Here is a 16,974-nt window from a genome sequence, read left to right on the forward strand (position 1 = left end):
TGGCTTTACTCCTTCGACGTTCTGCGGACGGAGCTTTAATCCCTTGATTGGGATTGAGGGCTCCTTGTCGTTTTATGCCCTACGTCGTAATAGCGTGCAGATTGGGCCATAAGCGGAATTTTCCGCTTTTCCGGGCGGAGTGGGTGGCAAGTGCTTGAGAAACCCGCTCATTAGCCTGATGAAGAGGATAGTAAAGTGTTTAAAGGAGCAGAGATGTCGCCAGCTGGAAAACTTTGAGAGCTGTTATATAAGATGCGGCATTTATAAGAGAAATTGTCTAACTGATACATACTTCATTCAATAGAACAAGACTAACGCTACTATCTTATTTAGTAGCAAAATTCTAGAATGAAGTTAAGTGCAGTTTTCATTTCAAACTTTACTACACTGTTTGCTCTGTTATTCTAGCGCTTACGATTCTATGTTCTATGTTTCTTTTACGACGGGCCCCCAAAACTCCGCCCCACTCCCCCGCACGGGGAGCACCTTTTGGCATAACTGTTTTTATGGCTACACAAAAATGCGATGCCCGTTCAATTTTACACATCATAAAGTAACGGTTGCTGGGGAATCGATTCGCCGCAATCCAGGGAAATCAATGCGAATCCGCACTGAACATGCATAATTTATACAAACGAATCCACCCACCAGAACCACCCGCACACAAGCAATGAAATAAAAACCAAATTGACAAACATTTGCCGTGGGAGAGGAAAGAGGAAAGCCCAGCATCTGTTCATAAATAAATAAGTTGGTAATAAAATTAAGAGCTCGGCCTTTTCTTACCTTCGCCATAATCGTTGTTTGCTGATAAGAAAATGTGCAGGTAAAATGAGCCGACGGCTTTCGCCAAACTTTCAGTTGCTTAACCTTTTACTGGGTCAAAAAAAAAAAAACAATCTTATAATGCCAATTAATTAGCAATAATTCGTTTCGCTGTGTTTGACTATTAGTATTGGTATTTATTTTTCACTGATTACACTTTATCTCGGTTTTCGTAAATTGTAACGGTAAAACGAAGACACACACACGCACACAAACTGGGCTTAAAATTACGTTGTTTGTTTCACGGAGATTTGTTGCGTATATATTTAAATCCAATCGCTGGCTGGTTGGGTTTCGAATTTTTTATTGATTTTTTAGCGCGTTCTTTCAGCTTCCTGGCTGCTATTTAAAAATGGTAATTTATTCGCGGACAAACTTTTTGCGCAGACACATCCTACCAAAAGTTCGATCCGTTTTTCACCGCGACAAAAGAGCGTTTGTTCGCCAAAGCCTCTTTCTGGAGGTGGCACTTGGGCCGATGGAGCAATCGATAACTGCTGGGTATCGCGCACCGATTTCAGGTACAAAAGTGCGCTAATCGCTAGCTGAGACTCAAACCAAAACATAGCTTCACAAATTTATTTCAAAACTAAATGGCTGCGAAAAATTAAGCCCTAGGTACAGTCCATCAATTTAAACCATAACATTATACCAATATTCTATAAATCCATATGCATGCAATTCCTTTCCATTGAAAAAAACATAGAATGCCCAATCCATTTGCTCCATTTTCGTGTTCATATGTTTTACAATTAAAGCTGTTTTATTAACTACTTCCATCGTTCGCTTGACAACAAAGATTTAGATCCACTTAGCGCACTGGCACCCAACTCTCCAGCACTTGGCCATAGGTCTTGCGTTCTAGTAGGGACAAAAAGGATCAGTATTGGCTAGAATGCATCCATGGAGCACTCACCCTTCACCGGGAAATCGTCGGGATGCAGTTCGATGTAGTGCCGGAGGACGGCGTCCCTTTTGGCCAGGTACTCGTTCCTCTTCTGATCGAAGTAAGCTCCTGCGCCGACACCCACAGCTCCGAAGGCGATGTGCTTCTGGATGCCTGCAACACAATGCGATTTAGTTAGTTATAGGCGACAAAAACAATCGTTACGTCACATGGAAGCGGGGCCAAAACTCACCGGAAAACACGGGCCTACGGAAGCCCCAGTTGACGAAAATGGCCGCGCCCACGCCGGCCACTCCGCAGGCCAGCGGATTCCATATCGGCGAGAGGAAAGAAGGCTCGTGGGTGCCCTTGTTCGTCAAAAGTTCCAGCGGATCGTTCACGGCACTCATGTTGATAGTATGAAAAACAATAGAGGTGGGCAACTGACACAACTGGCGATGGCACAGGCAGAACTCTCAGTTATCGATAGCGTGCGAACTGAACTAGTTCCGTAGCGATTATTTAAAAAGTGAGTTGTAAATAATTTGAATAATATAAATAAACATGGGCTTATCTCCTGAATTATTTGGTCCCTTTTTTATTGGAAACTACAAATTATGCACTCCCGCACCAAAATCAGAATAGATATTCAACAACTAACCATAAACCACATATTTGCATATTTAAAATGGCTAGAAACGTGACAACTGTTATATTAAAAAGTTCTGCTGGGTTGGATATAAGGCCATCCACCGAATTCGAAGTGAATCATCTTGGAAATGCGGATACTGTCGCTAGTTCTGTTTTACGCGGTACTCACCGCAAGTCCGCATGGATTTCCGGGCATTTCCGCAGAGAAAGAGCACCCAGGATTCGAAGAGATCGGACACGGACTCTTCTACTTCGAAAAGGAAAGAGAAGTAAACTTTGTGATAGCCAGATCATCTTGCCGCAAGAAGGGAGCACAACTGGCCGAATTCGAGGATGACAAGGAGTTCCAGGCGGTTATGGCAAAGGCGGCCAGCGGGTCCAGCTACTGGGTTGGCATCGCCGAGAACAAAAACGGTACCTTCGTATCCCAGACCACCGGGAAACCAGCTCGCTTCCTAAATTGGGAAAATGGCCAGCCCAAAAAACTTAAAACTGGTGCTTGCGTTTACACAAATTCTAGCAAGGGAATAGCGACGAATTATTGTAAAGAAAAAATGAACTTTATTTGCAAGGTTTAGTTACCTTCATAAAAGGAAGAATTGTAAGTTACAATTCTAAAAGTATGCAAATATATAACTTGTTTTAAACGCAATCTGTTGGGTAATAGGTAATTAGCCATATATATCACCTTCGTATCCGGAAAAACTTAAACATCGTGCTTGCGTTTACACAGGTTCTAGCAAAGGAATATTGACGCATTATTGTCAACAAAAAATGAACTATATAAAAATACCCACCACTACATTTGTAAGTTAAAAAAATAAAAAAACAGTTAATTGTTTGTGACTAAAAACCAACACAAAGACAAACAAATAAACGAATTCAAAACCTTAATGAAAAATGTTGTCCAGATGAAAAATATCTTAAGTTCTAGGCAAGGGTTTTATGTTTTTACTTTTATTTGAATTCACTTTTTTGTTATTACATTAGTACGTTTAACATTAAGAGGCATGCAAGGCGTATTTAAGGCAATTTATAGCATTCAAAAACTAGTAAACTTCAAGGCAACTATTTCTGTTTTTGTTCGTTCGGTAATCAGTATCGCTGCTTGGATATTAAGGCATTATTAAATTTTTTGTTTTTCTCCACACTTTGCACAACATCAAAGGCCCACGTGGAATATCGCACAGGCACAAATATTACAATATTATTAGTTTTTTTAAGTAAGGCCCAAGTTTTGCCAAGCCTCTAATATACAGCTATTTTTACATTCCGTAGTTTGTATATCTTATTTAAATCCGAGCGTAAAAAGTAATAAAATAACTCATAAGTCAAAACAGGTTTTATTTAAGAAGTAAGCATTTCGTTTGTGTTTTTTATTATCGTCTACTTATTTTTCTGCGCACAAAAAGTGTAACTCAAAACAAAATCAGAGAAAATCATAAGCTTACGATAACTAGAGTAAAATTATACATGTATATTTATATAAAAAGGCAATTTTCTCGTGGTCTAAACAATATTAGTTTTACTTAAGATAACAAAAGATCATTGTCTGGAAAAACGTATTGATTCAGTAGCATTTTCCCATTCTTAAATTTCGCTGGTATCTTTTCTTGTTTGATGTTTTCGATTTGTTTGCAACTTAAAATTAGTTAAACCATATATTTAAATCAACTATATTGAACATTGAATTCGTTGATCCAAGGCGAACCGCAAATGAGAAAAATAAAACATAAGCTAGGGCTTCTTCAAAATCATTTTAAGAAATGTATTGCAATAAGTGTTTTCATATCCCTATGTAAGTTTCTTGTTCCTTATGTAATTAAAGTTGGTAGGATTAATTCAATGTGTTTTTATATTTAAAGCAGTTTTGCAATGACACATAATTAGCACTTGAAATAGACTCGAACAAGAACTGTTTGCCAATGGGCATAGATCATTAATATTATAGCATGTAGATCATTGTAAATAGTTATACCATTTTGTAATTGGTTTCTTAGCTCGCTGTCCATTTTCATTACTCTGTTTTAGCATTAGGAATGACATTCGCATAGAAAATCATACGATAAACTATAAAATATGGGCAAAGGGCGGGTATTGGAGTAGCTGGCGTACATCTATATAAATCTGCAGCTGAGTGGCATGGATCCTCCATCCTCAGGCACAGACCTATGCTCTCTCCATTGTCCTGTGTTCTCTACGTCTTTTCACACTTAGCTTTCACTCACGCGCACTCATTTAGCTACCGGTTTTGTGTTCCTTCTCTTCCGTCTCCATTGAGGACTCGAGCCTCATCTTAAGCTTAGGATACCGAACTAATTGCATTATGCGGAGAGCCCATTTGGGTGAGCACCTTGTCCAGCCACTGGAGCGGCCCGTGCAGATGGATTTCGATCCAACATGGCGTCGAGGTCACGTCCTGGCGATGGTACTCCGCGCCCCAGCCCTTGACGAACGACATCCGGATGGTGCACATCTTTGTCAGCTCGTAAACGGCCTCGAATCCATTGTTCACCGACTGCGACAGCAGCTGAGCAAATTCCTGATTGTTGAAGATCTTCAGCGAGCAGCCCGGCGGTATTTTGCACACGGTGCTCGGATGGAATCCGTGGTGGTAGTTGCAGTTGCGCGACTGCACGAAAATGGCGGAGTCGGACAGGCATTCGGCGTAGACCTCGCCGGTCACATAGTATAAATGAACGCCCTTGCCTGCGGAGGAAGAAAAATATTTTGATAGTTAAAGACAGGTAGTTAGTTTCCTCAAGTTCATAGCTTTCTGCTCCTCTAATGCCTATTTTTATAACTGATAAGCACAAGTCATTTTCTAATTTAAGATTACCAAAGTGTAATCTTAGTTATTAACTACTTAAAGATAGTTGCTGATCAGAAATCTCTGTGAGTGAGTTAATTTAAGTGCTAAAATCGACCCACCTATATGACGGCGTGTGTTCTCGATGGTGCTGTTCCTGTTCACATTGCTCAGCTGACCGAGGCAGCAGCGGTCCGAGTTGTTGGAAGGATTCGTGAAGCCGTCGACGATCACGGAGTTGTTGTTGCAGTGGAACACCTCGCCCACGCGGCAGTTCAGCTCGTAGTAGGCTATCGACGCCCAGAAGGCGGGCTCCGAGTAACTGACCTGGGCGACATCGCCCATCTGAGCATCCAACAGTTGGCCACCGTCGTTCGGATTGTTGGAGTTGCCGTCCTCCGAGGGACTGTAGGCGGGCGGCGGTGTTCCCGCCAAGCTGTCGTACGGCGAATTGGGATTGGAGTTGACGGAACTCGGACTGCCCACCGATGTGTTGCTGGTGCTCAAGCTGTGCGAGTTGAATCCACTGTTCGAATAGCTCACATTGTGCGGCATACTGGGCTCGGCCACATGGTTGAACTGCAGCATCGAGTGTCCGGGCGCGAATTCCGAGTGGCGAGGAACGAGAACTGGCGGGAGCACCGGACTCTCCACGCGCTTATAGTGGTACGGATTGATGCACACCTCCTTCTGCTTGGCGCTAAACGGATACTGACACAGCTCGAGCGGCTTCAGTTCGTGGTGCGACTGCAGATCGGGCCAGCGCCACACGCGGCAGTAGATCACATGCGGCAGACCCTTGCGATGGGAGACCTGAAATTCGGACATAAGTGTTAATAATCATAGTCACTTAGGTGGCCATGTGGCGTGTGACCCACCTGTAATCGTCCGTCCAGCGAGCGTGGAATGGTGACACACTTCGAGGGCTGACCGGGACAGGAGAGCGCCCGCTCCAGCTCCTCGATGGCGCCCTTGCGCTTCTTCAGCTTCTTCACCAGACTGTCGACGGCCTTCTCCGCCCACTTCTCCTCCTCGTCGCCCTGCTTCCAGCCCAGCAGCTTCTTCACCGCCGGCGATGTGAAGGAGAATAGCGAGCCCAGTGTGGACATCGCGCTGCTGGTGTTCGATTCCACATCGTCGGTGTCCATTCTGTTGCTGCTGCCGCTGATTGCTGTCGTCAAACTGAGGTTGTTGCTGCTGCCACTGCTGCAGATGTGGTTATTGTTATTGTTGATGTGGTGGATGTTGTTGTTGTTGCTGCTGCCGCTGCTGCTGATGGTGCTGGTGGTGCTGCCGTTGATTTGGGGTGGAGTCACCCGATAACCGGTATAACTATCAGCGGGCGGATAGTCTGTGGAAAGAGCAAGTAAAAAGCAAATATAAATAATAAATACAAATAGAATTGCAGGCATTCATCATCGAGCTTAGATTGTCTCAGCAACGCCCACAACACAACGCATGCAAAATTCGAATGCACTGAAAGAAATGTTATACTAAACTTCCCATCTAATTCAAGCAGTGGTACAAATGTTTATACCCAACAAAAGGGGACCCTTTTTCTTCGAGTGTCTGTACCCGCTTGGCCAAGTGCCCAGCAGAAATAGGAGGAGGAGTGAGTATCCATGAGGCCTGGCAATGGATCGTGTTTCTGGCTAGTGAATGAAGTCGTTGGGAGGTTCCTGTCATGAACGGACTCCTCCCACTTTCGATGTTGGCGGCCAATTGCATGCAAATTGCCTGCAACATTTTCTCATTGAGAATAATGGCCATTATTGCCTCAGTTAACCAACTAGCTGATTAATCGAAACCCGATTTCGTTGGAAACTTATTTTTATCTATTAAATATGGTTATTGTTCGTATTCAATCGCAGCTGACGTCATTTGTGGAACGATTCTATTGTAAGAAGGGTATTTTTGAGGTCTGGCAGTTCTTTGAATTCCAAATAAACCACAAAGATTGCGAACGAAAAGAGTTTTCAACGTTAATAGCATTAGTTTTCGAAAACAACAATTCTGCTAAAATGTATGAATAATAGGCATAGGTCTAAGGTAAATTTATGAAGCATAGATAAAAGTTTCATGTGCTGGTTTTCGGCCTGCCTTATCGATTCCTAGAAAATTGGCATTAAGAAATTGGGTAATCAACAGAAAAATAACTAAACTATGGTAACAAAAACCCACTGGCTTGATTCTATTTAGTTAGGCTCCACTGTACTGCAGTAATATCCGAGCTGAGTGGCGAGAACTGCATCTCATAATTAGCGCAAATGATAACCAAATGGTGTTCGACTTGTCAGCGCCACAATTGTGGGTATTCCCCCCTGTTTTCTACGTCCCCCGACTTTTCCCCTCCCAAAGACAACAATTCCATTTGAATTATGACATTTCAATGTTAACAGCATTTCTGAGGAACTTCTCCCCGTTGGCCAAGTGGCTCCGCTCCAGTTGGCTGTCTTAGCCTCAATCTCGTAGTCTTACTCAAGGTGTCAAAAAATGTTTGATTAAATTTAAAAGTGACAAAACCTAATTGAATGAAAATTTGTAGTAGCAATTAATTTGTGCAAGCTGGGGCAAAAATCGGCGAGCCACACAAGGCGAGCTTGCTCGGTTGAACCACCCATTTTTGTGGCAAGCAAACGGGCTGGTAAATCCAATTTCAAAAGCAATTAAAAGCCGGCGATAAATCAACAAGTGCAGCACTTGGACAACAAGAAAACACCTCTCGATTGGACCGACAGACCAAATGGCGCATATTTCTGGCCAAATTAGCCGTTGCGTGAATTAATTTCGATTTTCGCGCTCAACGCGGGCCTAAAACATTGGGGCGTTGCCGTTTTTTTTTCTCGCAGCATTGACAATTTTATGTTGTCGCCCATGGAAGGGGGCGTGGTCAACGGGGACCAGTGGATCGGGGCAGCCACTTTTCTAATTGCCCAAAGTCAACCATAGCCTCCGGCGGTAGATATATATCTAAGAAAGCTCTACCTTTATCACTACCCTACAAAAATATATCGAAATTAATGAGAATTCACACAACCATACTGATTACCAACCCTAGCTTAAAGACCTCTTCCAAAAGATTAGGATTAGGAACAAACAATCAGTACCTTATCGAAAATGGTACTCTTTCCTTATAACTAATCCCAAAATTAAACATAAATTCGAGTTCCAAGCTGGCGAACAATCAGTTCACATGGTCTCTCCTCTTCAGTAACCCAGGATACAAACGGAGTGACACTTGGCGGACAGACTTATCGAGGGGGTTACTGGAGATAGAGAACTCTATGTGTTTGTCCAGCTGACTGGTGTCGTGTGTATTTAGGTGGCAATGGTGCTCTTGTGGAATTCGATTGATTTGAATGGGGCAGGCATACAAATTTCGATAATGCCCCCGGCTTGTTTGTGCAAAGCTTGATTGCAGGTGGGGTTCTCCTCGATCAGTCGATTTTCAAGGGGGAAACTACATCATTAATTCGCTGGAATTACATAAAAACTTTATTTACACGAGCATAACAACATATTCAACATATTTATGATGTTTATTCGGGGATTTGCTGGTTTTCCAAACAACAAAGTGGCATTCTTTGGGCATTCTTGATGCATCTTGAGTTGAACGATACTAAATATAAATATAATAAGTCCTTTATGATCCATTGTCATATGGGACATTCCCCATATCAATTAAAGATCAATAATCGTAATTCGCAATTACATATTACCCGAGCTGAGATCACGTACCCAACTCCCTTTGCCTTCCTTTTTGCCCCGCCCAAAGTGGCCCAGTCTTCTTTCTGCTTCCAAGAAAACCACACTCGACGGAAAGTTCTTCGTTACTTTAGAGCAAATCCAAAAGATGGTTGGTTTAAAGTGAATTAACTTTGAGTCTTATATTTAGAGTAAGTAAATTGAAGAATGGCATATCAAATATGCTGTGTACATTCTTCAGGGATCAATCATTGCCAGTTTCTTTTCAGTGCATCGCTAGTCAGGGATCATAACTCAACTGGAGGAGCGGAGTAGCGAGGATATCGAGGCACTTTTATGGCAGGCACGCATTCGCGCATGCGTATCATACCATTCCAATCGATAATCAATCATAAGTGCGGCAGTGACAATAAGGCGTAAATCATGGGAGCCAGGTAGAAATCAAGGTGGATGGATGGCAAGTACACAAGTACAGAAGCACTTCCGCTGCCATTGAAAGCGGGCAAAAAGCGTGGTGAAGGGGTACTACCACTAGTGCCACAACAACAACAACAACAACAAGAAAAAGAGAACAGACAGAGAAAATAGGGACTTGGACCCATGTTTAAAAATAAACAAACAATGCACACACAAAAAACGCAGAGATAAAGACCAAACCAAACAGGCCAAAGTTTCGATTTGATGTGAGGAGGAAAACTCAAAAATCGAGCAACTCGAGGCAAACGAGAACTACGAACTAAGAACCTACACATGATGATGTTGAGATTGCAGATATTATTTTATTTATTTTTATTGCACGCACACACACACACGCACGCACGCACACACGGGCGCGCAAATCGAATTCAGCATCAAAATGTTATTTTATTCGTATGCAAATCGCAAACGCGACCCTCCACGAAGATCGGGGCATCCAATGGAGTCTCTCCAGCAGTTACATTTCCGATGCGCGTCTTTTATTCAATCGTTATCACCGTAATAACTTAAATTATTTAAGCCGTTTGCCGTATTATTTCTTTTTTTCGCCGCAAATTACGCAAAGTGGAAATGGCAGCGAGCGCGAATCAGAAGTCAACTGCACGACACGACCGATCGACAACGAATGCCGAACGGGTTGCCCACCAAACTGAGTGCGCCGAGTGTTGACTGACTGACGGACTGACGAACTGACTGACTGAGTGAGTGAGTGACGAACTGAACGCAGCCCAAACTGCATTCGTATGGCGTATCTGTGTGAGTTCGCCAGGGATGCCAAGCAGCAGGTCCACCCTAAAGTATCTAAAGGTAACGCAATCTTTAGTTAATAACTTTTTGGATATATTACTCAGTTTAGGACTGGAAATTTACTTGTTACATTCCATTTTCCTAATATTTCTCCATTTTGTAATGTACTTGTTGTAGCCCTAACTCGTTATATTACAAGTATTACAATAAAATCTCGTTTTCACCTTTCTAGTGTATGGGTCCCTAGTGAATCTCCACTTTATCACCAGCTAGTCCGCAGCCCTGATTTCTGAAGTGACGTATAGTATTCGTATCTCGTAATTGGTTTCAGTGTGTGTTTGGGGCCGCCAAGTGCACACCACTACTACGCAGGCACCGAAAGTTTTGTTTTAAACAAATCAAATGCCCTATCTGCAGTTGGGGCGCCTGCACGTGAGCGCGAACGTGTTTGTGTGCAGCAGATTACACGGCGAGAAAAATATGCAAAACTAGCATTTCGAGTAACAATTTTACTTAAAGCACTAACATTTAAGACTTGAGTATTCTATAATCATATCAGCGAATTATAGCTTGCTCATATCTATTACTTTACTCATTTCTAAGTAAAAGACATTGCTGTATACTATTTTTAGATGCACACTTATTTGTTTGCAGTGCATGGCCTTTGGTGGTGGTGGAGGTGGCGTCAACCCACAGCCACAATCAAACTGTAAACACCCCACCGCAACCACAAAAAAAAATGAAGGGAAGGGACTTTCAGGGGAGGAGTTTAAGAGAAGGCAGCGTCAACGAATTTTTTCGTGCGTGGGACCGGCGAGTAATTGAACCTAAAATTCGATGGAGCCCTCCTCCGGCAGAGTGTTTTCGGTACGAAAATAACCGGGAACAAAACGAAATGCACTGCCAACTATTTAATGGGGAAATCAGGAGGGATATTGAAATTTAAGACTATCAACGAAACTTTAGATGTAGCTCAGGTATTTTCGTTACAAAGTCAAGCAAACCTATTTTCTTGGCCCGGACTGTAGGTGTGCTTAGAATGCGAGCATGTTTATGTGCGATCGCTCCTCCCTCCGATTTTATTGCGTGTTTAACACTACTAAACGCGAACTTATTGCCAACATGGGTAGCATTACACAGTCGCAGTAAAATCGAAATAGTAATGAAGCGCGCTCCCCTCGAAAGCAGAAGTGAAAACCACGAAAAATAACAAAATAATTATGTAGTCCCTTTGGAACAATAAAAATTTATGCACGCAAATTGCACAAAAGCGGAAAACTCAAAACACACACGTGCCGAAGTGCAAACGTCAAGGGGCAAAAATGCGCAGGCACGGCAGAAAATCCTTTTTTAAGTAAATTAACTCAATTCTAATTGCAAATAATTGCCGCGATAATTGCAGGGGGCCACGCAGAGGCTTTGTCATGTGAGTAATTGAGCTGTCAACGCGGGGACACCACCACTTTTCCGCAAAAAAATAAGAAAAAACTGGCGAGTCGGTGGTGGGTGGTCTACACTACTTTCAAATAAATAGCTTTCATTTCCATCTTGATTAAAAAAATAATTTTGATGCACATTTATGACTAGTATACAAGTTGAATAGTAACGAAACGCGCCATATAATACAAACTAATCATAGTTTGAAGTAGGATATACTACTATGAATAACAAACTGCATTTCTCTTTAATAAATGATAAATGATGACACCTCTGTTCTTCTGCTCCATCCTAACATCAAATGGAATGACAGGTCTTCTAATAGAAGTGGACAAATTTCGATGCCAATTAAAGCTCGCTAAACATGTGACAAAAGTCAACTGCCAGTAGCTGAAGTCTTCAGCGTTGTTGTGATGTTTGCTCATATGCCCCAGTGTTTGTTGCACTGTTCCTTTGTTGCATCGTTGTGTTGTTGTGCAGTTGTTGTCGTCTCACCGTCACTGCCGACGCCTAAACATGCAACAATTGTTGCGTGCTCAACTGCCAATCAATGCCAATGACTGCCGGACCACAGCAGCAGTGGCAGGAATCAGGAGCAACACTTGCGTCCAAAATGATGGGTATCATTTAGTCGAAGTATGGTGTAAAACAAACTAAATTACTTCAACTAAACATAACTTGCTGAATTTATACTAAATGAATGCGCTAAAGAAACTAGTAGCACATATGTAATGCACTAAAAACTTTTATTAAAAACCTCTCGTCACTATTCTGCTGAGCTCGTCTGTGGTGGGGAAAAGGTCCTAAAGTGCAACGTGCAGCAGAGCAACTGCAGCAGCAGCAAGTTCGTCATCGTCATCGGCATCCACGATTCGTTCGGTTCGCTTAAATAGCCATAAATATGTGGAGTATGCGCCACAGTTTCCGAGATGGCTCCACCCGCCCCTCGGCCCCCTGTCCCACCTTCCCCTCCTACCCCCCAAGCCTCAGCCGACTCTTAACCCTTCCGCCTGTCCTGCGGGTTAAACGTGCTGCTTCAGTGTGGCGCCTAATGCGTGCGCCAAAACAAAACGTAAAAGAATTCTTAGAAAAGCGTCGCCGCGCGACCAAGCGGCTTCTGAACATGGGGCAACAAAAAAAAAACAGGGAGTTTGGGGCGGAGAAGTCCACAATCGAGTGGATTAAATGGCACAAACATGGCTAATTACATGTATTTAACACGCACGGGGCAGTCTGTACTTCAATGTTGCCAATGCGACACAAACAATGACAAGCACCACAATTATGGTCAAAGCTGGACGGCGATCCACTAGAGACGAGCGCCAAGAGACCCGAAGCTGGTGGGGATTCAGCAGCAGGAAGGTGATCAGCAAGTTGATCAAACCTTGCCAAATACCTTAACTCTGCACTTAATTTAATAGTGAAATCCTTAAGTTAGAGTATCCAACTAGTTGCACGACAACTTTGCCGCCACTTAGCCAGCCTTTGATGGATATCTACACCATTAAAATAGGAGCGGCTGCGAATGGTGGTTCTGCCCATCGCCAGTCAGCCAACTCCGCGTTGTCAATGCGCAAATTTATTAGATTTTAAATGCAATAATTATTAGCATTATATGGGCAATGAAGCGCCGATCGAGCACTGCGCCGGAATATCGAATCAGTCTTAGCCAGTTCACGGTGTGTGGCTAAGACGACGGGCATTTGGTATGCAAGCTGGCCAACAGCGATCGCCAGTAGCTGCCAAACTGTAAACTCTAGTTACGGGCTAATTTCATTCAAGACGAGCTCACTTTGCGTGGGTGTTGGCTCCACCGCCTGTTGCATGACTTCGCCGCCTTGCCAGCCCCTTTAGGCCCCTTACCCCACACCCCCCACCCAAACCATAACTATTCCCATGACAGTTCGGCGACAGAGATTTATGCGCTGCAATTTCCCACTTTATTGCAGTTTAAAGTTGCGTTTTCATAAGTTTTGGCGCAGTTTGTCTCTTTTAGCTGCCATTTGCTTCAATTTCGCGCCCTCAATGTGGCACTTTTACGGGCTACGAGGGAGTCAGGCGGGGAATATATATTTTTTGGGGTTATTACAATGTTATTTATTAATATGAGTATTACTGGTTTATAGAAGGACTCATAAAATCACCTACATATGTAATTGGCAATACTTTTGGATTCACATTTGTAGTAAGTGTTCCAAAAGCTACTTTTCCATAAATTTATTTATTTTACAAAAAAGGGTATACAACACTTCGTATCTGCGCTCAAGGCAGCCACTTTTGATCTTTGATTTAAAAGCCAATGCTGCGAGTTTTTGAAGCCCAAACCAAAGCCAGCAAGCCGTTGATAAGAATCTGCTTTGGAGTACTTCTTAATAAAGTTGTTGCCTGGATTATGACAATCAAAGCGAAAATCCTATTGCGACGGGGTCTAAAAATAAGTTCAAATTCGTGTTGACAATTTTTAGGTTGCTTTTTCTGTCGTTGGGCTTTGCCAAGTTTTGTTTGCCGTTTTATTACCATTGCGCGAACGGATTATCGCGACAAGAAGATCAAAAGCAGGAGGACCAAACAGGCGGATGAAGGGGCAACACATTTATGTGGATATCAAAAAATAACAAGAGGAGCCGCCCACTGACGCTGGTTGAGCAAAATAGGAATACAAGACCGAAAAGCGTAAATCACGCTTTCGATAGATCTAAAATTAGTTTCCGGCGATAAGCCAAAGCCAGATTATTGCAGTGAGTTTGGTGTAAAAAAGCATAAATGACATAACTATTAAAAAACAAGTGTAAAATTATAAATAAAACTTGAGAGAATTCAGGATTATCAGTGATATCGAAGAAACTGAGTTATTGTGTAATAATAACTATCAAATTATACCCTACAGTTGTTTGCCATAAATAATGTAATGACTTGATCACATTTGATTTAGGTTTTTATTAATTTCGCCGAGTTACTGACATGAAAATTTGCATGTTGCTTGTTGCACAAACTGCGCATAAATCCAATTAATAACATAATTATTTGGCAAGCAAAACGCAGCCAGCATTCGAAGCCAATTTAAAGAGGCCGCCGTTGAGTTAGCGACTGCATTTGCCACTTTTTGTGGTGCGTAGGCCGAGCTGAGCCACATAAACCACCAAATCACCAGTTACTTGGACCAACCAACCAACCAGCGTCGTATGCAAATTGCCCATATGCATTTTGGGTTTATTTTTCCCACTGTTGGTTTATGCCTAAATTGAAATATTGACTTTGCGCACTTAATTTTCGGCCTGGCAAATTTGCATTGCCAATCAAAGAGAGGGACGATAAGTTGAAGGCAAATTTCTAGCTAAACAATATGCAACAATCATTAGAAAAGCATTTTAAGCATAAGGCAAACCCAACTGCCCTGCGTGGGCGCCAGAAACTTTGGATCGGGGGCGTTACTTCAGAGCAACCATATGTCTTATTGAGAACTTCTTGCGGCGTTTCGCCAAATGATTTGTGGTCTTGCCCCGGGAATTAACACGACAACTAAAATGGGATTGAAAAACCCCACAGCAGATAGCGAATGCAAGTCACAAATCAGATTAGCTGGAATTTTTAAAGTGATTCAGCGTGCAGAAAAGATTTGAGGTGCTACCAAGTAACCTAAAGCTGGTCAAATCTAACGTTAGTCCTAATCTCTTCCTATAATATTATGCCTCTTAAGGTTCTGAATCTATTTCAGATATATGTAATAATAATGCATGTTAAGCCAGTGCTCACTGTCTTAAATCACCGAAGCAAACCGCAGAAATGGAATATAGTAAAACCCAAGAGAACCCAGATCGGAACCACTACAGAAATCAAACCCACCCACCCACATGTCGAGCGGTTCGCCAAGTGGAATTGAGTGCACACATTGCAAATATTCCCGTCTTGTGTCGCGATTCGCTTCAGTTGCATTCGACAAAGGAACCACTTTGGCTGCAAGTGCAGTGATGTGCGCTTGGCTTGCCGCCCACAACTTGGATAGCTCAAGGTATATATGATATTTTAACAATGTTAAAAATATTCAAATAATTCCCTTACATTTCATTGTATGAATCTGTTCGTTTATCTGCAATAATCTAGTTTTATTTCCAATTGAAGCCGAAATATGCAGTTTTTAGCTGTAGTTTCTGGACAGAACTGCTGTTGCAGTAGCTATTTCGACAGCAACTGCAATTCAATTTCCAATGCACACGGTTCCCGCTCATTTTCCTCCCCCGCTGATAACGAATAAAAGTGCATCCAACGCGGCGTAGCATAGATAAGCACACTAAGTGCACACAAAATTAAATAAGTAAATAATAAAAAGTTTTTCTAATTAATGCCATCTCCCTAAACTAAATACATTTCAGCTAACTTATACAAATCAAGATATAAATACCAAAATGTTAAATTTTGGTTCACCCCTTTTGCTTCCAATTGGAGCTGGGCATCACTGGCCGCAACGTTTCTGATAAGATTTGAGCGCCGCCGCGCTGTTTATTATTTACCGTTTGAAAGCCAGAGGGTGGAGAGCGAACTTATCAATATTAAGCCCAAAAGCTGAGTCATAAAGGTGAGAAGAGAGAGCAAAGTTCCCTTTCTAATTCGATTATTCACCCAAATGTGCAGCGCATTTCGTTTGCTTTTTGTTTTGGTACACTTGAAATGCATAATAATATTTAGAAATTCCGCACCTGTGCAGGCGGCAGCGACGCCGACCGAGGCAGCGGCAGAGGCTCAAGTGGAATTGGAAGGGAAATGTTCAGACAAGAATTTCAAGTATTTTCAAAACATAATAAAAATTTAATTTTATTGTGTGTATTTATAAGTGATGCTACTTTTTCTTCGATTTTTTTTGTTTTTTCTTCTTGTTTTTGGTTGAATTAATGGCGCGCACGCACTTATACATACACAACGCGCACACATCCGCACACACATATTGCAGCATATTCTTATAGGAAGAAATCAACGGTGATCGTCCCTGCAAAGAAAAACAACTACAAAGCCAATTCTGTTTTTGCCCCCAACACAACAACAATAATAGCAACAACAACAACAAGAATAACAACAAATGTGTGGCGGCCGCAGCTATTGATGAAGAAGAAGCAGCATCACAGCACAAATACAGGCAAACATTTTTTCTTCTCTTTCACACAAACGTAATTGCACTTAAAAACCGAATATTCTGTGGGGAAAATCGCTGAAAACGGCCTGGAAGCTACTCACGCGTGGATTTAGGCACTAACTGCTCGTTTATTTTGACATTTTGGTTGGTTTTTCGACACGCAAATGTGCGTAAATTGTTTTTCAAAATTGTTTATCACGAAATGCAACACACACAACACACATTGAAAACAGTGTGACCATGACTGCCGAAATATACTAGCTTCCATACGGTATACCATAGGTAGAGATGTACCTTTCTGACTATCGCCTT

The 16,974-nt window shown here is 42.3% G+C and overlaps 4 protein-coding genes across 5 annotated transcripts in view; 1 reads left to right on the top strand and 3 right to left on the bottom strand.

Annotated features, from left to right (window-relative positions):
• LOC117135307 (protein MLP1) overlaps positions 1-1,254 on the bottom strand; it is a 71,453-nt gene extending 70,199 nt beyond the window's left edge. Inside the window, exon 1 of the mRNA XM_033295495.1 lies at positions 787-1,254. Within this exon, the coding sequence (XP_033151386.1) occupies positions 787-795 (9 nt within the window). The 5' untranslated portion in view covers positions 796-1,254. The remainder of the gene's footprint in view (positions 1-786) is intronic.
• Positions 1,255-1,540: 286 nt separating this feature from the next.
• Positions 1,541-2,153, bottom strand: LOC117135325 (NADH dehydrogenase [ubiquinone] 1 subunit C2). The gene is made up of 3 exons (XM_033295523.1): positions 1,965-2,153; positions 1,742-1,885; positions 1,541-1,686 (listed from the first exon to the last, which is right to left on the bottom strand). Exons 1-3 carry the CDS (start codon positions 2,119-2,121, stop codon positions 1,637-1,639), a joined length of 351 nt encoding a protein of 116 aa, XP_033151414.1. The 5' UTR covers positions 2,122-2,153; the 3' UTR covers positions 1,541-1,636.
• Positions 2,154-2,456: 303 nt separating this feature from the next.
• LOC117139214 (macrophage mannose receptor 1-like) lies at positions 2,457-3,026 on the top strand. The gene has a single exon (XM_033301400.1). The coding sequence runs from the start codon at positions 2,491-2,493 to the stop codon at positions 2,938-2,940; it is 450 nt and encodes a 149-aa protein (XP_033157291.1). The 5' UTR covers positions 2,457-2,490; the 3' UTR covers positions 2,941-3,026.
• A 1,365-nt stretch (positions 3,027-4,391) lies between these two features.
• Positions 4,392-16,847, bottom strand: LOC117139204 (protein mothers against dpp). Of its 2 annotated transcripts, none has more exons than XM_033301388.1 (4): positions 16,764-16,847; positions 6,050-6,522; positions 5,294-5,984; positions 4,392-5,071 (listed from the first exon to the last, which is right to left on the bottom strand). In XM_033301388.1, the coding sequence occupies exons 2-4, from the start codon at positions 6,317-6,319 to the stop codon at positions 4,665-4,667; spliced, it is 1,368 nt and encodes a 455-aa protein (XP_033157279.1). In that variant the 5' UTR covers positions 6,320-6,522; positions 16,764-16,847; the 3' UTR covers positions 4,392-4,664. The 2 variants fall into 2 exon arrangements, with proteins under 2 accessions (XP_033157279.1, XP_033157271.1); XM_033301380.1 differs by lacking the exon at positions 16,764-16,847 and adding an exon at positions 9,625-9,929.
• Between the last annotated feature and the right edge of the window lie 127 nt (positions 16,848-16,974).

The sequence above is a fragment of the Drosophila mauritiana genome, chromosome 2L, assembly GCF_004382145.1.
Source record: "Drosophila mauritiana strain mau12 chromosome 2L, ASM438214v1, whole genome shotgun sequence".
Lineage (NCBI taxonomy): Eukaryota > Metazoa > Arthropoda > Insecta > Diptera > Drosophilidae > Drosophila > Drosophila mauritiana.

Bases quoted from the DNA above. Each gene is read 5' to 3' on its own strand.
- LOC117135325 (XM_033295523.1), bottom strand. From the start codon at position 2,121: ATGAGTGCCGTGAACGATCCGCTGGAACTTTTGACGAACAAGGGCACC. The intron at 1,886-1,964 runs GTGAGTTTTGGC...ATTGTGTTGCAG, and splicing joins CCGTAGGCCCGTGTTTTCCG to GCATCCAGAAGCACATCGCC. The intron at 1,687-1,741 runs GTGAGTGCTCCA...TGTCCCTACTAG, and splicing joins CGACGATTTCCCGGTGAAGG to AACGCAAGACCTATGGCCAA.
- LOC117139214 (XM_033301400.1), top strand. From the start codon at position 2,491: ATGCGGATACTGTCGCTAGTTCTGTTTTACGCGGTACTCACCGCAAGT.
- LOC117139204 (XM_033301380.1), bottom strand. The intron at 5,985-6,049 runs GTGGGTCACACG...TCCGAATTTCAG, and splicing joins CGCTGGACGGACGATTACAG to GTCTCCCATCGCAAGGGTCT. The intron at 5,072-5,293 runs GTGGGTCGATTT...CTTCCTCCGCAG, and splicing joins GAACACACGCCGTCATATAG to GCAAGGGCGTTCATTTATAC.